General features: G+C 46.9%; 2 protein-coding genes and 1 long non-coding RNA gene across 4 annotated transcripts in view; 2 read left to right on the top strand and 1 right to left on the bottom strand.

The window, feature by feature from the left end:
- Positions 1-1,574: 1,574 nt before the first annotated feature.
- On the bottom strand, positions 1,575-21,807 carry LOC105005124. Its single transcript, XR_827287.1, has 5 exons — positions 21,541-21,807; positions 12,463-12,975; positions 10,742-10,908; positions 2,562-4,308; positions 1,575-1,657 (listed from the first exon to the last, which is right to left on the bottom strand). It is a non-coding gene; the product is annotated as an uncharacterized LOC105005124 (long non-coding RNA).
- On the top strand, positions 4,302-21,534 carry SULT1C3 (sulfotransferase family, cytosolic, 1C, member 3). Its single transcript, XM_010863000.1, has 8 exons — positions 4,302-4,692; positions 6,218-6,411; positions 9,198-9,326; positions 10,830-10,927; positions 16,954-17,080; positions 18,851-18,945; positions 20,328-20,508; positions 20,744-21,534. The coding sequence occupies exons 2-8, from the start codon at positions 6,240-6,242 to the stop codon at positions 20,854-20,856; spliced, it is 915 nt and encodes a 304-aa protein (XP_010861302.1). The 5' UTR covers positions 4,302-4,692; positions 6,218-6,239; the 3' UTR covers positions 20,857-21,534.
- Positions 21,808-22,038: 231 nt separating the features above from the next.
- SULT1C2 (sulfotransferase family, cytosolic, 1C, member 2) overlaps positions 22,039-26,314 on the top strand; it is a 21,351-nt gene continuing 17,075 nt past the window's right edge. Inside the window, exons 1-2 of one of the 2 annotated variants that reach the window (XM_010862996.1) lie at positions 22,039-22,547; positions 22,751-22,841. The gene's annotated coding sequence lies outside the window, so the exon portion shown is untranslated. Of the gene's footprint in view, positions 22,548-22,645; positions 22,842-26,314 lie in introns of both variants that reach the window. The other variant, XM_010862997.1, reaches the window with a different exon arrangement.

Raw genomic sequence — 26,314 nt, 5'->3', positions numbered from 1 at the left:
CTGTCCATGGAATTCTCCAGGCAAGAATACTGGAGTGGGTAGCCATTCCCTTCTTCAGGGGATCTTCCTGACACAGGGATCAAACCCAGGTCTCCTGCATTGCAGGCAGATTCTTTACCATCTGAGCCACCAGGGAAGCTCAAGGAGACACTTGGTGTAGTAACATACACATATGTAACTTGGTACACTTTTTAGATGACCAGTTTAACATATAATAATGTTATAGCTTATTTGGACCATTATAAATTTGCTAATCTAATTTCATAATCCAATTTATCAGTCACTCAGTCGTGTCCGACTCTTTGCGACCCCATGGACTGCTGCACCCCAGGCTTCCCTGTCCATCACCAACTCCCGGAGTTTACTCAAACTCATGTCCATTGAGTCGGTGATACCATCCAACCATCTCATCCTCTCTTGTCCCCTTCTCCTCCTGCCTTCAATCTTTCTCAGCATCAGGGTCTTCTCAAATGACTCAGCTCTTCGCATCAGGTGGCCAAAGTATTAGAGTTTCAGCTGCAACATCAGTCCTTCCCATGAACATTCAGGACTGATTTCCTTTAGGATGGACTGGTTGGATCTCCTTGCAGTCCAAGGGACTCTCAAGAGTCTTCTCCAATACCACAGTTCAAAAGCATCAGTTCTTCAGCGCTCAGCTTTCTCATAGTCCAACTCTCACATCCAAACGTGAGTACTGGAAAAACCATAGCCTTGACTAGAGGGGCCTTTGTTGGCAAAGTAATGTCTCTGCTTTTTAATATGCTGTCTAGGTTGGTCATAATTTTTCTTCCAAGGAGTAAGCATCTTTTTATGTCATGGCTGCAATCACCATCTGCGTTGATTTTGGAGCCCCCCAAAAATAAAGTCTAACACTGTTTCCCCATCTATTTGCCATGAAGTGACGGGACCGGATGCCATGATCTTCGTTTTCTGAATGTTGAGCTTTAAGCCAACTTTTTCACTCTCCTCTTTCACTTTCATCAAGAGGCTCTTTGTTTCTTCTTCACTTTGTGCCATAAAGGTGGTGTCATCTGCATATCTGAGGTTATTGATATTTCTCCCAGCAATCTTGATTCCAGCTTGTGCTTTACCCAGCCCAGCGTTTCTCATGATGTACTCTGCATAGAAGTTGAATAAGCAGGGTGACAATATACAGCCTTGACGTACTCCTTTTCCTATTTGGAACCAGTCTGTTGTCCCATGTCCAGTTCTAACTATTGCTTTCTGACCTGCATACAGATTTCTCAAGAGGCAGGTCAGGTGATCTGGTATTCCCATCTCTTACAGAATTTTCCACAGTTTATTGTGATCCACACAAAGGCTTTGGCATAGTCAATAAGGCAGAAATAGATGTTTTTCTGGAACTCTCTTGCCTTTTCAATGATCCAACAGCAATTTGATCTCTGGTTCCTCCAATTCATAATCTAATCTAAATTCATAATCTAAAATCATTGCTATGAAATATGGAGGATCCAGTAAATCTAACAGATCTGATTCTGTATATTCAAAGCGAGCATCTTGCAACTTACCTGCCCACACCTCATTGTGGGAAGAACAAAGTAGTGGCTATGAGGTTTTGAACCTTGACCAGCTGGATTCAAACCCCTGAGTTATTCTGGGCTCTGGTGGGTTACTCTCCAGGATTCTTATTTCTTCCCTGTAAAACAGGTAATGATGGCAGCTATCTGGCAGGACTGAGAGGAGGATTTTTAAATCATAGTGATACAAGTAAAAATATCAATGTGATACATTGATATCAAATGTATCAAAAAAATTGATATCAAAAAAATCAAAGTGATACAACTTAAAAATAAAGAAAACAAACAGATTTTAGCAAATGTGTAAGGGCACAGGCAGTCTGACTGCAAGGACATTTTTTAGATATTTATTTATTTATTTGGCTGTCCAGGTATTAATTGTGGAATGCAGGAATCTCATCCCCTAACCAGGGATTGAACTGAGGACCCCCTGCATTCGGTGTGCAGAGTCTTAGCCACTGGACCACCAGGGAAGTTCCTGCAAGAACATTTTATACAGCAGTTTTGTGTAAGCACCCAGGTAGTTCAATTAAACTAGCAAAAGGAAACAAAAAGCCTTGGTTAACAATAGTAAGTAGATGGAATCCTAAGCAAACAAAATAAATCCCATTGCTTTCTTAACCTTTTGACTTTTAGCCCATCGGAATTCTATGTACACTCTAGACCAGGGATGGCCACCAGGCTCTATGTTTTAGCAAACCCTTTTCAGTGTGGGGGTGATACACTGGAAAAAGGTTGAAAGAATTCCTTGGACTCATCTGGGTGCATTGGGAAGGTGTCCAGGCAGTTATTGAGGTCACTCCAGGAACAGGAGAAGCCACTGCAGCTGCCACAGAGCCACTGCTCTTTGTCCTTGTAATTCCAAATGGCTTGCTGGAACCAGGAAATAGGCAGCCATGGAACCAAGGGCCAGGCTGTAGTCTGGGAAGACGGACCATAGGGGATGACCAGGGTGCCCACTGGCCACTTCCCTCACCTCCTCGCCTCTGCCTGAACCCTGAGCGAAGCCGCATCCCCGCCTACCTTAAGCAGGTCCTATTTCAAGGGAACCAAGGAGCAGGACCAGAGAGGAGCTGCTCCCCAGCCTCCTCCACTGGCAGGTCCGGGCTTCAGGAAGCAGGTGGGAGAAGAGCCTGCAAGAGGGAGTCCTCGGGGCCAGCACACAGGAGCAGAGATCAAGGTTGGTGAGCCACCTGCCTGGGGTCCTTCCCCATCAGCTCAGCCCCCTTGCAAGAGGACAGAGCAAGCATCCAGGAGGGGGATATGCTGGCTGCTTGCTCCTGCTCATACAGAAATAACATTTTTCTCAAAGATAGGAGGCAGAAAATTACTTTCCACCCCTCATCCTAGACTTTCCTGAAGCTTCTGTCCCTGGATCCCAGGAGGCCTTCCTAGGGGTTCACCTGGGATCCCCTGAGAAAACTCCAGGTCTATCCTTCCCTGCAGGGGGCCAGGCCACCACCTCCACCCATTGAAGCAAGTCCCCGGGGAACACGGATGTGTTTCCAGTGTGGGCCCAGATCCCCCAGGAAGTTGGGCCAGGCTCTTTGCCCAGGGTCTTAGCCCAAACTCAAGTCCCTGCTGTTAGCTGGAAGTGTTTTGAAAAGAACAGACAGACAAACTGACGGCAGATTCAGGGCCCAGGCGGGCAGTCCACAGAGCCGGGTGACCAGAGGCCTTCTCAGCTTTGCTTGTGGCTTCAGGAAGGGGCCCCACACCCCAGGCCAAAAAAGGGCTGGGCAGTGGCAGACACAGAAGGTCAGGAGAGCCCTTTGTGGGGGGATGGGGAGAATGGCCAGCAGGAGGGTGTCCCAGGACCCCCAAGCCTCAGCCCAAGGGGACGGATTGACCAAGGCCTCAGGAGAGAAGGAGGCTGAGGCAGTGGTTTAACAGCTGTAACCAAGTCAGACTCCCATCATGTGAGTCCTCAGACCAGCACGGGAGGCCCCAGGTGAACGGGAAGGGGCTCCTGCCATAGAAGCTCAAACTAGTTCATTTCTGGATTTCTAGATTTCCAGAGCAAGGTTTGCTCAAGTTCCGCTATTTCTGTATGCCACTGAAATTGCTTTTTGCTAAACTGAATATGTGTAGATTACCTTTTAATTTCAGAAAGAATGTGTTTTTTAGGTTAATGTTTTTCTCTTTTGACTCAGTAGAGAAGTTTACAAAGTTTAAAACATATCCAGGGAGGTCTTTTCTGCCAATTTACAGGATAAAGAAGTTTTACATTAAGCCAAAAATAAGAGCTTAAGGAACTTCCAGTTCTACTGACAAAACCAGATTACTTGAAAACCTTCCCAATAGAAACAGCAGAAATTTCTGGATGCAGATAACAAGCAGCCCTTTAAATGTGCAGCCACATGTGGTGTGGGGACAGGATGACCCCTCATGTGCTCGGTGACAGCTCTCGGTCCAGGTGTCGCCTGCATGTCACTCCATCACGAAGGCACATTGTCCATCTGTAACCTCTGGGGTGAGACTCTGAGTCTGTGAAGAGCCTGTTTCTGCCCCTAGCTTATCCAGGGGTGGTCCGCATCCACTGGTGGGTTTTTTCTATCACTCCTCCCCCGTTTGTTAGCAGGCCTTTTTCATAGAGGTCAGCTAAGAGTCTTCAGCGCAGTCACAGAGCCGGGCAGGAGCCCACTATCTGAATGAGCAAAGAGCTCCCATGCGTAAAGGGCCGCCGGTCATGAGTGCAGGATGAGAAACTACACGGCACTTGGGGAAAGCGCACATGGAGCAGAGCTGGCTGAGTCCCACCTGCAAAGTACTGCAAAGTACTGAAGTCAGAAACGCCAGCAACATGCAATAGTCCACTAAGATGTGTAAGAATGAAGTCATAACCCGTGGGAAATAAGAAACAGACAAAATATCTACGAGTAAAAAATAATGACAATAATTGAAACTAAGAACGAGTTAAGTAACAGATTCAATACAATTCATACAACAGAGGCAGGCTGAAAAGAATGACATTGACTATAGCCAAAGACAGAGCGAGTAAAGGCTAGGAGATTTGAGGACAGAAACTGAAGGTCAGACACAGAGCTGGCTGGAGTTCCAAGGAAAGAACAGAGAGAAGAGGAAGAAGGGCTGAGAGTGTTCCAAATCGATGACACTCGTGATCCTGAAACCAAAAGTGCAAGTTCCAAGAAAGGTAAATAAAAACTTACACCAGCCTAGATAAACAAAGAGAAAATACTGTTTTTAAAACTAGAGAAGAAAGACATTCTACTTAAAGAACTGAGAGCAAAATTCTCAATAACAGAAAGAGGCCAGAAAACAATGGGATAATTAGGTTGACAATAAAAGGAGAGCAAAATGTATACCTGGCAACACTACCTAAGAGCCATGTGGGTCCATCAGTAAGGGAACAATATACCCATACATACTGGCTGCCCGCATGGCTCAGTGGTAAAGAACCTGCCTGCCAGTCCAAGAGATGTGGGTTCAATCCCAGGGTCAGGAAGATCCCCTGAAGAAGGGAATGGCAACCTATTCTTGCCTGGAAAAGTCCCACAGACAGAGGAGACTGGCAGGCTACAGACTATGGGGTCACAGTCGGACACGACTGAGTGACTAACACTTCTCAGACTGGCTTGTTTTGCTTGGTATACTCATTTGAAGCTTCCTCCATGTCCTTTCATGGCTTGACAGTTCATTTCTTTTTGGTGCTGAGTAACAGTCCATTGTGTGAATGCACCATGGCTTTTTATCCCTTCCCTATAAGGGCTTGGATTCCAGGTTTGAGCACTTGTGAATAAAGTGCCATGGATGTCTGTGTTCAGGTTCTGTATGGACACAAGCTTTCAACACATGCTCATGCGTCATCTGTATCTTTGGTGGGGTGCGGTTTAGCTCTTTTGCCCACTTTTTGATCATGTTGTTTGTTTTCTTTCTGTTGTGTTTTAGGAGTTCCCTGCATAGTTTGGATAACAGAACTTTATCAGATATGCCTTCTGCAAATATTCTTCCTAAGCCTGTGGCTTGTCTTTTGTTCTCTAACAATCATTATATTTTAAGACAGAATATTCAATACTGGCTATGCCTATTGTCCACCAAATCCAGCTGGGTGTAAATGGAAAAAATGAGCAAGATAAAAATAAAAATATTGGCAGAAAAACAAAACAACAAAATATGCTAATGGATTCTGTCATTCAAAAAATAGCTTCTACTTGTAAATAGACTGAAAAAATTAGGAATCCATTTGAACTCAGAAAATTGACATTATTCTTTAGCAAGTCAGATTTTTCCATGGTAGACATCCCAAGGTCATGGGGCACAGAGTAGCAGAAAGATAGCACGTATGGAAACAGAATCACACAATACTGTTTGATAGTCTGTTGCCTGCAACCATCTTTTGAAAATTATTTTTAAAAATTTTCTAATTTCTTCCTAATGAAGAAGATTGTCTGCTTTATATTTGGGGGAAGATGTGAAGAATCAGCTTTAAATAAAACATTCTGTTCTTTCCAATTTATACATTTTAAATAATGAAGTTATTTAAAATGCTCAAGGTCCCACAGTTTTTACTTCTCTCACTTCTTAGGTTAACATTAAACATAATAATGAATTTCCAACACATCTCTCCTAAGTTTCTCGGAGAATCTTAAATTTAAAAAAAGGAAAGACTGTTCAAAGCTTTAGAAATGACATAACCACCCCTTTCTTTTATATACCAGTGAAATAGTCTCATCGACAAAGATGTCTTTGGAGGAGATGAAAGATCTCCACCTGGAGGAGAAATACCTGCAACCAGAAACCAAGGAAGTGAACGGAATTCTCATGACCAAGATGATAAGCGATAACTGGGACAAAATCTGGAATTTTCAAGCCAAGCCTGATGACCTTCTCATTGCAACCTACGCAAAAGCAGGTAGCTTGAAGAAAGTTGAGGTGGGGGGCTTCAGCAGAGCCGGGATGCCTGGAGGTTCCTCAGATTTTAAAATTGCAGGCTTTCACCAGGGTCAGACGCTGGCTTCCCAGGTGGCACTAGTGGTAAAGAACCCACCTGCCAATGCAGGAGACAAAGGAGATGTGGGTCCAATACCTGGGTCAGGAATATCCCCTGGAGGGCAGGGCAGCCCACTTCAGTATTCTTGCCTGGAGAATCCCATGGACAGAAGAGCCTGGGGGGCTACAATCGAGGGGTTGCAGAGTTGGACACAACTAAAGTGACTTAGCACACAGTTCCTGAAAAAATGAAAACCACTCTTATTGATGCACTCCAAACCCCCAGAGTCCATGAGCCTCCTTTTTATTTCGGTCCCTGATAGAGGAAGAAAAGGCCAGCCTCCCACAGAATCACATGAAAGCGCAGAGTCTTAGGAACAGCAGGAAGCTCCTAGGGGAAGCCTGTCCTCCCCAGGCTCTCCTGCACGTGGAGATGGAGCTGTAACTGAGCGTTTTGCCCAATGGGAAAAGCGCAAATGGTGTTAGTCCAAACCCGCATGCATACAGAGGGAAGGAATGGGGAGTGAGGAGGCGGCGGGGGTGGCGGGGGAGGTAGGCACTTACAGAATCCTACAAAAGGGAGAGAAGCTTGTGGGGAGAACCAGAAGGGAAGAAGCAGAGAGGCCAGGCTCTGCAGCTAGAGGAGCAGAGACCTCAGAACCCGGAGGGCTGGATGGAGTGTGAGATGGAACCCCCTCAGTTATGTATGTATCGTTCAAGCAGTAGGGCCAAGGAAGGCAGAAAATTTTTCAGCTGTAGCCAGCCTGGGAATGTCTCTCGGTGGCCAGTAGACGCTGCAAGAGGAGTCCGAGATGCTCAGAACCAGGAAGACTGCAGGGAGTGCCCCTGCCCCATGGTTCCTAACTGGCCATGTCACCATGTGTGTCTCTCCTCCGTAGCTCAGGATGCCTTCCCTAGCCTCACACTGCTCCTACCACACAGCACTGCCAACCAGGCCTACTCAGAAAACTAGATGGTGGGGAGAGGGTGGGGTGGGGGGCCAGGAGTGGGAAGTGGCTCCTGCTTACTCCTATTGGAAGCTCTCAGTTTCTCAAAAATCATCTTTGTCTGGTTTGCATGTCTCTTGCTCAGATCTGAATGCAAATTGGCACTGCACCTCAGAGCAGAAATTTGCTCTTCCTTCACCTTGGAAATTATGCAGTCAACCCCCCAGACTCTCCCAGAAGTCTCTCTGTAGCTGTGTCCTCCCACCTCCCCCACAGCCTCTCAATCCTCCCTACACCCACACCCCATCCCCCATCCCCTGCTTAAGCTTTCTAGCATGTGAATATGCCCACCTTAACCCTAGCTCTGAGGTTTCCTCCCTTGGATGCCCTGGCTTATTAACACAAGTGGACGCTCTCCTCCCCCTCTGACTGTTTCTCTCCAAAAGACCAGCTCAGCTGAGCCCACCTACCCATCCAGAGTGGGCTCCACTCCTCCTCTGAACTCCCAGGGCCCTTTGTACGGTCTTCATGGCTCTTACTGGAGACCTCTCAGTTATCTGTGTATTGTCTTATGTATCAGTGAGCGCCAGGCTTAGCTAAGAGTCAGGGGCAATAAATGCCTTTGATGTGAAAAGGAAAATGGACATGTGGTGGGTAGGGCACATGGGCTAGCTCTTTGCCCACCCACATGTCTGCATCCGTTAGGATTCAGTTTGGCTATATGTATCAGGAAACTCAAAAGTAAAAGCACTCTGGAGGTTAAAAGTCCAGGGCTAAAATGGCGGCTGTGCTGATCCTTAGAAACCCTGGGTCTTTGAACTTTCTGCTCCACCATCTACAGGCTTAGCTTTTGGTTTCATAGTCCAATATGACTGCTAGAGATCCAGCCATCACATGCATGTTCCAAACAGCAACATGGAGGCAGGAAGAAGGGAATGAGGTCATGTTCCTGCCCTTTAAAGACAGCTTCCCAAAATGTAATGGCATGGCCACCTTTAGCAGTAAGAAAGATTGAGAAAATAATCTTTTTATACAGCCTTTGGCTATGTGCTTGCATGCATGCTAAGTGGTTTCAGTCATGTCCAACTCTTTGTGACCCCATGGACTATAGCCCATCAGCTCCTCTGTCCATGGGATTTTCCAGGCAAGAATACTGGAGTGGGTTGCCATGCCCTGCACCAGGGGACCTTCCCAACCCAGGGATCAAACCCACGTCTCTTGAGTCTCCTGCATTGGAAGGCAGGTTCTTTACCACTAGGACCATCTGGGCAGTCCAGCCTTTAGCTATATGCTTTGCTAAAAATTAAGCATCTATTAACTTGAGAAAGATGGGGAGAATGGATATTAACTAGGCAAGAAGCAGTCTTCGGTGTATTGTATCTCCTCCAACAAGACTGGAAGCTTGTTGGAGTATGGACAGTATCTGCCTCAACTTTGTATTTCCTGACATTCCTTTGAGTCAATATTCTTTCTCTCAGGTTACACTTTTTAGGTTCAAAACCCTATGCCAGGTATGAGGTCTGAGGGACAAAGGGACAAAAGGCCAGCCCCTACTCAGTGGAGCTCTCAGTCTCACAAGAAGGCAGGTGTGGGGGAGACCTTGGCAGTGGGGACAGGGGCTCAGAGCAGAGGCCCATCCATCGTGGGGGTCACGCAGGTGCTCTACGTAAGCAGAGGTAGGTTTTACTGAATATGGGAATAATTGACGAAGAATGGAGTTGCCCAGAGAGCAGGCAGAACTGAGGTTAAGTAACCCTTCCAGGCACCACCTGGACCCAGGAGATCGTGGACATGATCCAGAACGACGGGGATCTGCAGAAGTGCCAGCGGGCCAACACCTTTGACCGGCACCCTTTCATCGAGTGGGCGCTTCCCCCGCCCCTCAGCTCAGGTATGTGCCGCCTGGGCCTGTGGGGCTGTGGCCTCTGCTGGGAAGGAGTCTGAGGATGGTTTAGGTCAACATACCTCCGTCAGCTGTGAGAAAAGACCCCTCAGTCCCTCTGCTGAAATACGGACTGGGTGGCTTCAGACAGCACATCTCCTGCGATTTCTCAAGGACTCAAGGCTAGGCAGGAACATTCCACACAGGGGAGGCAGGGTTGAGGACAGCTGGCCTCCAGTGACCAGGAACCTCACCCCTGGGTCAGGTCTGCCCACTCCGGGAGGACTGGCTTCTGCTGTGTTACAATTCTGACCTGTCTGCCAGGGATCCAAGTTAAATTATACATAGTCCCTCTGTTATTAATATCAACAAATGGTGTGCTTCACACCAAAGATACTAAGAAATGTAGGAGAGTGCACACTTGAAGAGCCGGCAACCAGTTAGGAACGGAGGGTGTGTTTTTTTAGATTTTTCTTCTAATTGGAGCATAATTGCTTTACAATATTGTGTTGGTTTCTGCCATACATCAGCCTGAATCAGCTACATGTATACATATGTCCCCTCCTTCTTGAACCTGTCTCCCAGCCCTATATCCCACCCCTCTAGGTAATCATGGAGCCTGGAGCTGAGTTCCCTGTGCTAAACAGCAGCTTCCCACTAGCTATCTACTTCACATATGGTCATGTATACATGTCAGTGCTCTCTCACTTCGTCCCATCCTCTCCTTCCCTCGCTGTGTCCATAAGTCTGTAAGGGATTGCTTTTATAGAGTAAATAGCAGCAAAGAGTAGCTTTGCAGTAGGACCCAACCTGATGGTGAAAAGACAGAGACTTTGGACTCAAAGAGTTCTGATTTGGATTCTTATCTGGACAACCTTGAGCACACTATTAAACCTCTCAAACTCTAATCATCCCTCATTTCTAAAAATACTGCCTGTTGAAAACCCATGATTGATTGAGCCAGTTATTCCAGCACCATCAGGCAAAAAAATTATCTTTTCTCACATCGAATTGCCTTGGCCCCTTCACAAAACTTGAATTTTACCTTCTACGTATGGGTTTCCCTGGTGGCTCACGTGATAAAGTATCTACCTGCAATGCAGGAGACCTGGTATCGATCTCTGGGTTGGGAAGATCTGCTGGAGAAGGGTATGACAACCCACTCCACTATTCTTGCCCGGAGAATTTCATGGACAGAGGAGCCTGGCAGGGGTCGCAAAAGAATGAGACGACTAAATGACTAACACACACACGCATATGGATGCATTCTGGATTTTCTGTTCTGCTCTGTTCCATTACGTGTCTCTCTTTGTGCCAATACCACACTGTTTGATGACTGTACTGTAGCTTTATATAACTTGATGACACTGGGCGGGCCGCCAGCCTAGGATGTAATTTGCAATGTGGAGTCGGGTGGAGGGTACCTGGCACGTGGTGAGTGTGGCTCCAGATGCTGGCAAAACAACGGAAATATGGATGAGAAGTGTTAGTTGAGCAGTGCCCTTGTTGCAGGTCTGGATCTCGCCAACAAGATGCCTTCTCCGAGGACTCTGAAGACGCACCTGCCTGTTCAGATGCTCCCCCCTTCCTTCTGGAAAGAGAACGCAAAGGTAAGGACAGCTACACACACACACAAACAGAAGTCGCTCAGTCGTGTCCGACTCTTTGTGACCCCATGGATTGTAGCCCACCAGGCTCCTCCGTCTATGGGATTTTCCAGGCATGAATACTGGAGTGGGTTGCCGTTTCCTTCTCCAAGGACAGCTAAGCTTGATCCAAATACTCAGACTGTCTCCATCTAAGAGGAAACAACCCTGGACCTCAAAAGATAGGTGCCCGGTGCAGGTTCCAGTTGGGCAGTGAGCTGAGACCCCTCCCTGTACCCACCACTCCAGCCTGGATCCATCTTTCTCCCAGAATATTCCATCTGGGTACCAGTAGACTAGACTCCAAGCAGCGCCATCCTCATCAACCATCAGCTGAGCCACGTTCACAGACAGTGAGCACCGAGGCAGGGCCCCTGCTTCCTGGGGAGGCAGTCATATCAGTGTGAATCCTCCAGGAGCCAAGCCAGGGCTGAGTAAGATGTGAAGGGGGTTTATTTAGGGAAAACCTGTGAGGGAAGAGGGAGACCCCAGAGGGTGGGGGGCCCAGGACCACATGTGGTGTCTGGAAATCATCTCCGTCATGGATAAGCTCCCAGCAAGAGCCATGCCTCTGTCCTCTATTTTTAAATTTTTGTTTTAGCAAATTGAGATCCTATAAATGCAGTGTACACTGAATGTACTAGTGTTTTGTTTTGTTTCTGATGTCAGCTTCATCAGTGAGTCTGAAAATCAGGCTTCTCCATCCATGGGATTTTCCATGCAAGAGTACTGGAGTGGGGTGCCATTGCCTTCTCCGAATGAAATACAGAATATACCCCAAATATCAGCTAAGAGATTTGCAAAGAAAAGTGTAACAAACATTTGCAGAGTCAAATGCTTGTCTCGGCTGGACTGTCCATCTCTCTGTGGGCAGGCTACTTTGCAGACCCAACCACAGACCCTTCCATGCTCTGGGCTGAGCCCTTTCCAGGGGAGCTACACAGTCAAGGCTGTTTAGCCAAAACACTCTCTACTTAGCGCAAAGCTCGGAGATGCAATGTGAGTGGCTGCTTTTGAGTTTCTCTGCTCTGGTTTCCGTGGTGCTCCATCACCTCATCTCATCCATCTCCCATCAGAGGTGCCATAGGTTTCCATATATCAAATGCTATCACCTTATTTGCTGCCCTGAGATTACACCCAGATCACCATGACTTCGAAAACATCTTGATTTATTCCTACAGAGAGTTAACGTAATTTCAGTGCTCTAGAACGAATATTATTTCCAAATGATGTTTTTAGACTCAAAGTCAGAAGACACGCTAACATGTATTTTGTCATCAGATTAACAGCTTCTTTTTGAAACCAGGCCTTCTAAAATGTCACAGTCTCCATGACAGCACATTCTTTTATCTGCTGAGAACTGTGGATTGTTTGAGTAGGAGAAAGTGTGGGCGAGCTTAGTCCGAGCTTTTCCCATTATGATGGGGCAGGGAGCTAAATGGAGTTCCCCAAAGACACCTGCATCCCAGCCCCTCCCAAACCCTGCAAATGCACCTCACCTGTAGAGTGCACTTGGCAGGTGTGATTAAATCGAGCATCTTGAGACCGAAGATCTTATGGTTACCTGGACAGCCCTGAGCATCGTCACAAGGATCCTGATGGGAAGGAGGTGAGAAGGTGGAAGTACAACGTGAAGGATGTGACACCTGACACAGAAGTGGGGGCGATTCCAGGGCAGAGTTCATGCCCAGGCACACAGATGGCCTCAGGTTCCAGGAACTGCAGGGAAGTTTGTCCCCTGCCCTGGAGCCAGCCCCACGGCCAGCTTAAATCCAATCCAGTGACCCCGAGCTCCAGACTGTAAGAGAGCCAACTTCTTGCTGTTTTAAGGCTCTCCACCTGTGGCTTTGTCACAGCAGCAGCCAGAGACTCGCACAGATGGATTGCAGACTCAGAACATGTGAATGTGTGGCCTTTGCTCCCACTTGGACATCTGACTCCAGACCGGATGCATTTCAGCAGGTCCCCATCCAGCTGGAGCTTCCCCGATTCTGATTACTCAGCTCTATTTGCTTAAAAAAAAACAAGTGATAACCAACATAAGCATTGAGAAATGTGTTTACTTGATCCTAAGACCTTGATGCTGGGCATCCCTTTGGGTTTTCCGACAATGTTCATGGACACTGGAGGGCTGTTCAGTGGGAGGAAAGAGGCAAAGGGCAAGGTTCCTGCAGTGCTGGGCTCACAGGAGGAGCCAAGGCTGCAGGACCTGTGCTAATTTGATCAGATGGAAACACCTCCCCCCACCCCCTACCCAGGGGGACTGGTCTGCTGAGTATGCACAACACAGGGAACACGCTTGAGAAACCATCCATGGGCTCATCCCCCAGAGCGCCCTGCCTACTTTATGTCTCTACTTCTACATCTGACAGTTGATCCCACATGCAAAGGAATAAAATAGGACCACTCTCTCACACCAGACGAAAATGAACTCAAGATGGATCAAAGATCTGAATGGAAGACCTGGAACCACAAGATCCCTAGAAAAGAATACAGGTAGTACACTGTTTGATATCAGTCTCAACAATGATTTTCTTGGATTTGACATAAAAAGTAAAAATAAACAAGTGAGACCACATCAAACTAAAAAGCTTCTGCACAGTGAAGGAAACCACCAACATAAGAAAAAGACATTGTACAGGAGACAGGGATCACCATTCAGGTATGACCTAAATCAAATCCCTTCTGATTATACAGTGGAAGTGAGAAATAGATTTAAGGGCCTAGATCTGATAGATAGAGTGCCTGATGAACTATGGAAGGAGATTCGTGACATTGTACAGGAGACAGGGATCAAGACCATCCCCATGGAAAAGAAATGCAAAAAAGCAAAATGGCTGTCTGAGGAGGCCTTACAAATAGCTGTGAAAAGAAGAGAAGTGAAAAGCAAAGGAGAAAAGGAAAGATATAAGCATCTGAATGCAGAGTTCCAAAGAATAGCAAGAAGAGATAAGAAAGCCTTCCTAAGCTACCAATGCAAAGAAATAGAAGAAAACAACAGAATGGGAAAGACTAGAGATGTCGTCAAGAAAATTAGAGATACCAAGGGAACAGTTCATGCAAAGATGGGCTCAATAAAGGACAGAAATGGTATGGACCTGACAGAAGCAGAAGATATTAAGAAGAGGTGGCAAGAATACACAGAACTGTACAAAAAAAGAGCTTCACGACCCAGATAATCACAATGGTGTGATCACTCACCTAGAGCCAGACATCCTGGAATGCAAGTCAAGTGGGCCATAGAAAGCATCACTATGAACAAAGCTAGTGGAGGTGATGGAATTCCAGTTGAGCTGTTTCAAATCCTGAAAGATGATGCTGTGAAAGTGCTGCACTCAATATGCCAGCAAATTTGGAAAACTCGGCAGTGGCCACAAGACTGGAAAAGGTCAGTTTTCATTCCAATCCCAAAGAAAGGCAATGCCGAAGAATGCTCAAACTACTGCACAATTGCACTCATCTCACACGCTAATAAAGTAATGCTCAAAATTCTGCAAGCCAGGCTTCAGCAGTACATGAACTGTGAACTTCCAAATGTGCAAGCTGGTTTTAGAAAAGGCAGAGGAACCAGAGATCAAATTGCCAACATCCGCTGGATCATGGAAAAAGCAAGAGAGTTCCAGAAAAACATCTATTTCTGCTTTATTGACTATGCCAAAGCCCTTGACTGTGTGGATCACAATACATTGTGGGAAATTCTGAAAGAGATGGGAATACCAGACCACCTGATCTGCCTCTTGAGAAATTTGTATGCAGGTCAGGAAGCAACAGTTAGAACTGGACATGGAACAACAGACTGGTTCCAAATAGGAAAAGGAGTCCATCAAGGCTGTATATTGTCACCCTGTTTATTTAACTTATATGCAGAGTATATCATGAGAAACGCTGGACTGGAAGAAGCACAAGCTGGAATCAAGATTGCCAAGAGAAATATCAATAACCTCAGATATGCAGATGACACCACCCTTACGGCACAAAGTGAAGAGGAACTCAAAAGCTTCTTGATGAAAGTGAAAGTGGAGAGTGAAAAAGTTGGCTTAAAGCTCAACATTCAGAAAACGAAGATCATGGCATCCGGTCCCATCACTTCATGGCAGATAGATGGGGAAACAGTGGAAGCAGTGTCAGACTTTATTTTTCTGGGCTCCAAAATCACTGCAGATGGTGATTGCAGCCATGAAATTAAAAGACGCTTACTCCTTGGAAGGAAAGTTATGACCAACCTGTATAGCATATTCAAAAGCAGAGATATTACTTTGCCAATAAAGGTCCGTCTAGTCAAGGCTATGGTTTTTCCTGTGGTTATGTATGGATGTGAGAGTTGGACTGTGAAGAAAGCTGAGCGCCGAAGAATTGATGCTTTTGAACTGTGGTGTTGGAAAAGACTCTTGAGAGTCCCTTGGACTGCAAGGAGATCCAACCAGTCCATCCTAAAGGAGATCAGTCCTGGGTGTTCATTGGAAGGAATGATGCTAAAGCTGAAACTCCAATACTTTGGCCAGCTCATGCAAAGAGTTGACTCATTGGAAAAGACCCTGATGCTGGGAGGGATTAGGAGGAGAAGGGGACAACAGAGGATGAGATGGCTGGATGGCGTCACTGACTCAATGGACATGAGTTTGAGTGAATTCCGGGAGTTGGTGATGAGCAGGGAGGCCTGGAGTGCTGCGATTCATGGGGTCGAAAAGAGTCGGACACGACTGAGGGACTGAACTGAACTGAACTGAGTGGGAGGAAATACTTGAAAATCCTATGTCTGATAAAAGGGTAATATACAAAGTATATGGAGAACGCACTCAACACAGAAGGAAAAAAGAAAAAAGCAAGCAATCTGTGGCTCTATCAAAATTGTAAACATATCTATCTGTGTCCTGCAATTCACAGTGCAGACTTGGTCACAAAATTTTCCAAAATACCTTTCTGGAAAAAAAAGGCCTTTACAGCACAGGGCAGCCGGGGTGGGGGGTGGGAGGAAGGGGAGTGGGACAAGCCCAGAAGCAGCTCTGCCTCTCCCAGGAAGGGACAGGTCACCAGCAGCTCCAGTGGTAGATGTAGCACTGCACTGGGATCCCGCAGTCTTATCAGGGATGATGGTCATTGTGAGGAGGCAATTCCTCGGGTGCTCAGAAGGCAGAGGCAGCCCTGCCCTACAAGTAGGGTAGACACCCTGCTCAGTGACAGCCAACGGGACCTTCCTCTCCTCACCTGAGTAACACCTCGGGGCCTCCCCTGTCCCAGAAATAGCAGAGGTAGCGTGACTGCAGCACTTGTCATGCTAAGCAGGACACCTGAGAGAAAGCGTGTGTTGTCCCTGACTCTGCTAAGACCACAGCTGTAATCAGAACTGTGCCAGGCAAACTGGAAACAGTCACAGAAAGCACAGGTCTAGTCACTCAGACAGGATGGTCCAAGACAGCAGTCCCTAGCCTTTCTGGAACCAGGGACCAATTTCGTGGAAGACAATTTTTCCACGGACCAGGGCGGGGAGCGGGGACGATGGTTTGGGGATGATTCAAGCGCATTACATTTTGTACACCTTATTTCTGATCTAATGCTACTGATCTGACAGGAGGTACCAGTCTGAAGACCTGAGGTTGAGGAAAGTGAAAGTGTTAGTCGCTCAGTGTCTAGCTCTTTGCAACTCTATGGACTGTAGCCCCCAGGCTCTTCTGTCCATGGGAGTCTCCAGGCAAGAATACTGGAGTGGGTATTCATTCCCTTCTCCAGAGGCTGTTTCTGACCCAGGGACTGAACCTGAATCTCCCACATTTCAGGCAGATTCTTTACCATCTGAGCCACCAGAGAAGCCCCCAAGAATACTGGAGTGGGTAGCCATTCCCTTTTCCAAGGGATCTTCCCAACCCAGGTCCATCTAACAACACAGGCTAAGGTCTACGGTCTAAGTCCTTCAAACAACACGGGCTCTTCCCGAACAGTGACCTTTCCTGTATTATTTCCTCTGTGTCCATCCCTTTCTTGGCTGACTGCAGATCATCTACGTGGCCAGGAATGCCAAGGACTGCCTGGTATCCTATTACCATTTCTCAAGAATGAATAAGATGGTGCCAGACCCTGGCTCCTGGGAGGAGTATGTTGAGACCTTCAAAGCTGGGAAAGGTGAGCGAAAGGAAACTGAGGTCCACGCCTCCGTTTTTACCCTCCCACATATCAGAGAGGCATGGTTTCTGCTGAGCGACTGGGCTGCTCGAGGTTCTGGGAGGACACAGGTGTCACCCAGACAGGGTTACTGTTCAGGGGTCACTGTCCCGAGGTCACAGTAAGATGCTACTTAGAACACTGTGGGTGGAGGGTCACAAACTCACAGGTGATGATGCAGGATCCAGGGGCATGGCCAGGTGCTGAGGCAGTTCCTAGGGAGACAGTCAGCCACAGGGAGCTGCAGGGAAAGAATCACCCTGCACACCCCCCTGGCCCTGGGTGGGACACAGAAGACAGAGGATCCAGTGACACTGACCACAGGGTCAACCTCGCAGGGAAGGGTGGGGGTGGCTCGGGGGCCAGGGGAGGACACTGTGCACCCCCTCCCCCCATTCTCCATCACAGAGACTAAAGGGGCCCAAACATCTGGTCACTGGGATTCTTCAGAATGGATTCACAGCTTCTCTTCACAGTCAGCCTGTGTTGTTCAGTTGCTCAGTCGTGTCTGACTCTTTGCGATCCCATGGACTGCAGCATACCAGGCTTCCCTATCCTTCACCATCCCACAGAGTTTGTTCAAATTCATGTCCATTCAGCTGGTGATGCCATCCAACCATCTTATCCTCTGTCACCATTTTCTCCTCCTGCCCTAAATCTATCCCAGAGTCAGGGTCTTTTCCAGTGCGTCAGCTCTTTGCATCATGTGGCCAAAGTATTGGACCTTCCAATGAATATTCAGAATTGATTTCATTTAGAATTGACAGGTTTGATCCCTTTGCAGTCCAATGGACTCTCAACAGTCTTCTCCAACACCACAGTTAGAAAGCATCAATTCTTTCGCCCTCAGCCTTCCTTATGGTCCAACTCTCACATCTGTACATGACTACTGGAAAAACCATAGCTTTGACTATACGGGCCTTTGTTCCCTTAATCAGTATGTTGGGGAACAGTATTTATCTCAAAACGCTGGTCTGGCCCCACGCGGTGATGTAAGGGGAACACAGACCTGCCCCCTGCCCTGGGGACAGTTTCTCATAGGGGAATAAGTTCAAGGGTGGGAACAGAAGCCACAGAATCCAGGGTACTTTTTATCAACTCCCTAAATATATCAGATCAGATCAGATCAGATCAGTCGCTCCGTCGTGTCCGACTCTTTGCGACCCCATGAATCACAGCACGCCAGGCCTCCCTGTCCATCACCAACTCCCGGAGTTCACTCAGACTCACGTCCATTGAGTCAGTGATGCCATCCAGCCATCTCATCCTCTGTCGTCCCCTTCTCCTCTTGCCCCCAATCCCTCCCAGCATCAGAGTCTTTTCCAATGAGTCAACACTTTGCATGAGGTGGCCAAAGTACTGGAGTTTCAGCTTTAGCATCATTCCTTCCAAAGAAATCCCAGGGCTGATCTCCTTCAGAATGCACTGGTTGGATCTCCTTGCAGTCCAAGGGACTCTCAAGAGTCTTCTCCAACACCGCAGTTCAAAAGCATCAATTCTTTGGCGCTCAGCCTTCTTCACAGTCCAACTCTGAAACCCATACATGACCACAGGGAAAACCATAGCCTTGACTACACGAAATATATATATACATATAAAAAAAAATCCCTGTCTCTGCAAATAAGAATTCTAGTTGTATTTTTCAAATGTCCTCTTTTATTTGAGACGCCAGCACTTATTTCAGAAGCTTCAGGTTAATACTGACACCCACTTCTGTCTCCCTCCCGTCAGTGCTGTGGGGCTCCTGGTACGACCACGTGAAGGGCTGGTGGCACGCCAAGGACCAACATCGCATCCTCTACCTCTTCTACGAGGACATGAAGGAGGTGAGGGCCATGCGACCACTGCCGCTTCCAGCCGTGTCCTTGAGGGGATCAAACTATAGTCACACCTACTGACCACACCAGGCCTCTCTCCCTGGTGCCCTGTCCAACTCAGCTTTATCCTCAAATGATGCAACTACTTTTTCTTTTTTTCTCTCTTGTTTTCTTTTTTCTTTCTCCAATCTTTATTTTTTCCTTAATATATTTATTTTGTTGAAGTAGAGTTGACACTGCTCCAAGTGCACAGCAAGGTGATTCAGTTATACATATACACATATATTATTTTCAGATTATCTGCCATTATAGGTTATGACAAGATATTGACTATAGTTCCCTGTGCTATCCCTCTGTTGCTCATTGCATCTCTGTTTTTTACTTAGAAATCTAGCATTCTATTCATACTAAGTCATATAATACTATTCATACTAAGTCATATTCATACTAATAAGTGAAATCAAAATGTCATACATTTTTTCCTAAAAAATCTTCCAACTTTGTTTCTGATCACAATTTTCAGATGATCCTCCACTTAGGAAGTCTCACGCACTTTTACAATTTGATTAATCCTGCCACTTACGAACCATGTTTCTTCACCTACAAAATGCAGATCAGCTCTTTTTGTGCCTCAGGATATTACCGGGAAGATTTAGAAGATGACTTGTAAAGCTCCTGGCATCCACACTCCAAACCCACTCCACACACTGAAGTTTAGTCCACACACATGCTGGCAGGCCTGGTCCCATGTGGTTCCACTCATCGAGTGTCAAGGGCATCACCCGGTCACTCTCGCACCCAGGGATCAGTACCCTAGAATTACAAAACCACCCCTGGGCCCTTGCTGAGAGGTTCTCTGGAAGCTAGTCAGACTCCAAAGTTCCTTCCTCTGCGTGTCTGTGATTAGAAAGAACAGGCCACAAGGGCTTTCGTTCCTGGGTCAGTGTGAGGTCCCCTAATTCAGCCTCTGACAGACCTTGTGTTTAACTTGCAGACGCTGTGCCATCTCTGGTCCTAGAGTCACTCCCCTCTTTCTGTCCCTCTGTGTTTCTTCCTCCAGGGGACACACTCCCTGCCCTGAAGCCCGTGCTCACCCTGCATGTGTGCACGCGGGCAGGACGTTTCCGGATGGGTGTCACAGGGCTGTGCTCATGTTTCTCTCCCCTCCTTCTTGGTCAGCCTCCCTGGGGCTAGGAGAGCCCTCATGTCTATGTCCTTCCTTCCCAAGACCGTCCAGCGCCATCCACAGTCATTCCCCCAAGGAAGACACATCGACTATAATTGAGCTGCTCCCTTAAGTCGTCCCTCCCCAAACAGTTTGCCTAACAGAACATCACCCCTTCGTGGAAAACCCCCAACTACTTGACTTTTTGTGACTGTTCCACATACAGGATCCAAGGCGGGAAATTCGGAAGATCCTGAAGTTTCTGGAGAAAGAGGTGTCAGAGGAAGTTCTGGACAAAATCATCCATCACACGTCCTTTGAGGTCATGAAGGAGAACCCGATGGCCAACTATACCACGCTGCCCACCAGCATCATGGACCACTCCATCTCCCCCTTCATGAGGCGAGGTACACAAGGGAGGGATGGAGAGAGGGAGCGAGGGAGGCCACACGCTCAGAGGTTGGACAGGACTCCAGCCCCTTTCTGTTTCCCAGTCATGCTTCCGGCTCCCGCACTTGTGCTGTTGGCAACACTCCCAACAGTGTCTGAGGAGCAGACCCCATAATCCGCCCTGTGCCAGCCCCTGGGTGCATCCTCACCCAACCCCCTCCCCAGACTCACTGAGGTTTCGCCTCCTTGCAGGAATGCCTGGGGACTGGAAGAACTACTTCACGGTGGCTCAGAATGAGGATTTTGACAAGGACTACGAGAGGAAGATGGCTGGGAGCACCCTGACCTTCCGCACGGCCCTCTGAGTTTCAGGACCCAGCAAGGCCTCCTCACTGACTTTAGACATGTGAGCCTCACCATCAGGATGCTGAAAACAATGACTCCCTCCCTTTCGTCCTGACCTTTGCATGCTGTCTGCAGATCCCATGTCCCAAGATACACAAAATACAATCAAATGCTGAGTAGAAAGAAGTTTTAAGTTAAATTGCTCGGTAGTTCACAGAGGCTCAGCCATGTAAGGAGCTGGAGCAAAGTAAATGCACGACTTAATCCCAGCATTAAATCACAGCACCTGGTGAGCCTCCCAGGGTCAAGGCTGGAGGAAAGAGAAAAAAGGGCCAGCCCAGAGCTTCAACGCAAGAGAGATGCAAAGAGATGAGGAGTGGGCCCTGGAGAACATGAGAGGGATCAGGTCTTATCCCCTGAGGTCCAGAGCGAGAGCCTGAGAGGGCCTCACTCACAGAGACTCCAGGCCTCGAGGCTCAGGGCCTAGAGGGGTGCGAGGAGTGGGGTCTGAGGCTCAGAATGAGACACAGATGGTCCCAAGTCCAGGGACCAAACCATAAGGATCTCAGAGCAAATATAGGCCAGAAAACCAGGGAGGCTTTATTGATAAATTCCAGGTAGACTTCTTGGAGAGAGGAAAGAAGCCCTGAATTAGCCCAAGAGAAATGAAATAGAAGAGAACAGCCAGCACCATGGGCACCTACCTCCAGGACAAGGTGACTGTCCTGTCTCTGGAGGAATCAGCACCGTGTTATTCCTTGTAGACAGATGCTCTTAGAATTTTCAGGAAGGCTGAGTCTTTTAGTTTCATATGTCCTGATTCTCCTTGTTAAAGCCTGCTCAAGGAAGCGTCCACCCTCATTCACACAGGTTGTACTAAGGTCAGTGCTTTGTTTTAAAAGAGAGTCAGGAAATAGATAACTAATGAGAACCTCCTCTACAGCTCAGGGAGCTCTACTCAATACTCTGTAATAGCCTATATGGGAATATAATCTAAAAAGAGTGGATATATTCCCTTTGTTGTGTACCTGAAACTAACCCAACATTGCAAATCAACTAGACCTTAATAAAAAAAATTTTTTAAATAGATGTGTCAAAAAAACAAGTAAAGAAAAGAAAGAAAGTTGGGAAGTTTCCCTCTGTAGGCGTGCCACTTTCACGTCAGGTGCCACCTCCTCCTCCAAGGACCTGAGTCAGCAGCCTGTGCTCTTTCACCTTCTAAGCAAGCTTGCAAATCATTAACCACAGGACAGATAATCCTGTGTGTGTGTGTGTGTGTGCCTGCTCCCCAACACATGGCCTCTTGGGTGGAACCACGGGGAACCCACTCCCCGTGGGGCAGAGGGAGGGGGCCCAGCTGGTGGGGGTCCCAGGATAGCACGTCCCCTACTCAGGGCACAAGCCCTTCTGTGATGGGGAGGACGGGCACAGACCTGGGTTAGGTCTGAGCCGAGGGACTGAGATACAGCACCTAGAGAAGACAGAGGTGAATGCCCCCATGCCATGAGAATTCACACTGAGGTTTGCTGAGCCCCTCAACCCCCAGAAGTATGTTTAGTTTTCTGAAGATGTTCCTTTATAAACAGCTCTGGGGCATTCAGGTTGGTATGCAGTTATGTCCGTGAAAGTGTTAGTTTCTCAGTCATGTCTGACTCTTTGCAACCCCATGGACTACACTCCACCAGACTCCTCTCTCCATGGGATTTTCCAGGTAAGAATATTGGACTGGGTTTCATGCCCTCCTCCAGGGGATCTTCCCAATGTGGGGTTTGAACCCACATGTTCTGTGTCTCCTGTATTGGAGGGCAGGTTCTTTACCAATGAGCCACCTGGGAAAACAGTTTTCTCTACATGGATCTAAAATTGAAAAAACCACTTTGAAATCATGAAGCAATCTGAACAATCTTCACACAGGACGGCTGTCCACTTCCAGTGAGAGGTCTTGGACGTCAGCATTGTTTCTGGAAATCGTGACCAGTGTGTCAGCTGTCAGCAGGGAGAGCAGGTACCACCGTCAACTAGTCCCCAGGCATTTGCTTTTCTATTCTCCACAGGTGAATTCCACCAAACATTTATTTTGCTTACTTTTTTATTTTATATTGGAGTTGATTAATGGGGCTTCTCAAGTGGTGCTACTTATTTATTTAGTAAAGAACCCATCTGCCAATGCAGGAGACACAAGAGGCACAGGTTTGATCCCTGGGGGAGGGTACAGCAACCCACTCCAGTATTCTTGCCTGAAGAATCCCCTGGACAGAGCTACAGTCCAAAGAGTCAGATACGACTGAGCGAGTGACCATGCACCTGGCTGCGCGGGCCCAGGAGGGCCTAGAGGAGCTGTCCCAAGTTGAAGGTCAGGAAGGGCAGCGGTGAGGAGATACCCCTCGTCCAAGGTAAGGAGCAATGGCTGCGCTTTGCTGGAGCAGCCGTGAACAGATACCCCACGCCCAAGGTAAGAGAAACCCAAGTAAGACGGTAGCTGTTGCAAGAGGGCATCCGAGGGCAAACACACTGAAACCATACTCACAGAAAACTAGTCAATCTAATCACACTAGGACCACAGCCTTGTCTAACTCAATGAAACTAAGCCATGCCTGTGGGGCAACTCAAGACGGGCGGGTCATGGTGGAGAGATCTGACAGAATGTGGTCCACTGGAGAAGAGAATGGCAAACCACTTCAATATTCTTGCCTTGAGAACCCCATGAACAGTATGAAAAGGCAAAATGATAGGATACTGAAAGAGAAACTCCCCAGGTCAGTAGGTGCCCAATATGCTACTGGAGATCAGTGGAGAAATAACTCCAGAAAGAATGAAGGGATGGAGCCAAAGCAAAAAGAATACCCTGCTGTGGATGTGACTGGTGATAGAAGCAAAGTCTGATGCTGTAAAGAGCAATATTGCATAGGAACCTGGAATGTCAGGTCCATGAATCAAGGCAAATTGAAGTGGTCAAACAAGAGATGGCAAGAGTGAATGTCGACATTCTAGGAATCAGCGAACTCAAATGGACTGGAATGGGTGAATTCAACTCAGATGACCGTTATATCTACTACTGCAGGCAGGAATCCCTCAGAAGAAATGGAGTGGCCATCATGGTCAACAAAAGAGTCCAAAATGCAGTACTTGGATGCAATCTCAAAAACAACAGAATGGTCTCTGTTCATTTCCAAGGCAAACCACTCAATATCACAGTAATCCAAGTCTATGCCCCAACCAGTAACGCTGAAGAACCTGAAGTTGAACAGTTCTGTGAAGACCTACAAGACCTTTTAGAACTAACACCCAAAAAAGATGTCCTTTTCATTATAGGCGACTGGAATGCAAAAGTAGGAAGTCAAGAAATACCTGGAGTAACAGGTAAATTTGGCCTTGGAATACGGAATGAAGCAGGGCAAAGACTGATAGAGTTTTGCCAAGAAAATGCACTGGTCATAGCAAACACCCTCTTCCAACAACACAAGAGAAGACTCTATACATGGACATCACCAGATGGTCAACACCGAAATCAGATTGATTATATTCTTTGCAGCCGAAGATGGAGAAGCTCTATACAGTCAGCAAAAACAAGACCAGGAGCTGACTGTGGCTCAGACCATGAACTCCTTATTGCAAAATTCAGACTTAAATTGCAGAAAGTAGGGAAAACCACTAGACCATTCAGATATGACCTAAATCAAATCCCTTATGATTATACAGTGGAAGTGAGAAATAGATTTAAGGGACTAGATCTGATAGACAGAGTGCCTGATGAACTATGGAAGGATGTTCGTGACATTGTACAGGAGACAGGGATCAAGACCATCCCCATGGAAAAGAAATGCAAAAAAGCAAAATGGCTGTCTGGGGAGGCCTTACAAATAGCTGTGAAAAGAAGAGAAGTGAAAAGCAAAGGAGAAAAGGAAAGATATAAGCATCTGAATGCAGAGTTCCAAAGAATAGCAAGAAGCGATAAGAAAGCCTTCCTAAGCGACCAATGCAAAGAAATAGAGGAAAACAACAGAATGGGAAAGACTAGGGATCTCTTCAAGAAAATCAGAGATACCAAAGGAACATTTCATGCAAAGATGGGCTCGATAAAGGACAGAAATGGTATGGACCTAACAGAAGCAGAAGATATTAAGAAGAGGTGGCAGAATACACAGAAGAACTGTGCAAAAAAGATCTTCACGACCCAGATAATCACGATGGTGTGATCACTCACCTAGAGCCAGACATCCTGGAATGTGAAGTCAAGTGGGCCTTAGAAAGCATCGCTATGAACAAAGCTAGTGAAGGTGATGGAATTCCAGTTGAGCTATTCCAAATCCTAAAAGATGATGCTGTGAAAGTGCTGCACTCAATATGCCAGCAAATTTGGAAAACTCAGCAGTGGCCACAGGACTGGAAATTGTCAGTTTTCATTCCAATCCCAAAGAAAGGCAATGCCAAAGAATGCTCAAATGACTGCACAATTGCACTCATCTCACACGCTACTAAAGTAATGCTCAAAATTCTACAAGCCAGGCTTCAGCAATATGTGAACCATGAACTTCCTGATGTTCAAGCTGGTTTTGGAAAAGGCAGAGGAACCAGAGATCAAATTGCCAACATCCTGGATCATGGAAAAAGCAAGAGAGTTCCAGAAAAACATCTATTTCTGCTTTATTGACTATGCCAAAGCCCTTGACTGTGTGGATCACAATACATTGTGGGAAATTCTGAAAGAGATGGGAATACCAGACCACCTGATCTGCCTCTTGAGAAATTTGTATGCAGGTCAGGAAGCAACAGTTAGAACTGGACATGGAACAACAGACTGGTTCCAAATAGGAAAAGGAGTCCATCAAGGCTGTATATTGTCACCCTGTTTATTTAACTTATAGCAGAGTACATCATGAGAAACGCTGGACTGGAAGAAACACAAGCTGGAATCAAGACTGCCGGGAGAAATATCAATAACCTCAGATATGCAGATGACACCATCCTTATGGCAGAAAGTGAAGAGGAACTCAAAAGCCTCTTGATGAAAGTGAAAGTGGAGAGTGAAAAAGTTGGCTTAAAGCTCAACATTCAGAAAATGAGGATCATGGCATCCGGTCCCATCATTTCATGGCAAACAGATAGGGAAACAGTGGAAACAGTATCAGACTTTTTTTTTCTAGGCTCCAAAATCACTGCAGATGGTGACTGCAGCCATGAAATTAAAAGATGCTTACTCCTTGGAAGGAAAGTTATGACCAACCTAGACAGCATATTCAAAAGCAGAGACATTACTTTGCCAACAAAGGTCCGTCTACTCAAGGCTATGGTTTTTCCTGTGGTTATGTATGGATGTGAGAGTTGGACTGTGAAGAAGGCTGAGAGCTGAAGAATTGATGCTTTTGAACTGTGGTGTTGGAAAAGACTCTTGAGAGTCCCTTGGACTGCAAGGAGATCCAACCAGTCCATTCTGAAGGAGGTCAGCCCTGGGATTTCTTTGGAAGGAACGATGCTAAA

Source organism: Bison bison, unplaced genomic scaffold (genome assembly GCF_000754665.1).
Source record: "Bison bison bison isolate TAMUID 2011002044 unplaced genomic scaffold, Bison_UMD1.0 scf7180017864486, whole genome shotgun sequence".
In the NCBI taxonomy this organism is placed as follows: Eukaryota; Metazoa; Chordata; class Mammalia; order Artiodactyla; family Bovidae; genus Bison; species Bison bison.
This window is presented reverse-complemented; position numbering and strand designations above follow the sequence as displayed.

Excerpts from the sequence above, each read along its gene's own strand:
- SULT1C3 (XM_010863000.1), top strand. The coding sequence starts at position 6,240 with ATGTCTTTGGAGGAGATGAAAGATCTCCACCTGGAGGAGAAATACCTG. Across the intron at positions 6,412-9,197 it reads TGCAACCTACGCAAAAGCAG|GCACCACCTGGACCCAGGAG; the intron begins GTAGCTTGAAGA and ends TAACCCTTCCAG. Across the intron at positions 17,081-18,850 it reads GACCTTCAAAGCTGGGAAAG|TGCTGTGGGGCTCCTGGTAC; the intron begins GTGAGCGAAAGG and ends CCCTCCCGTCAG.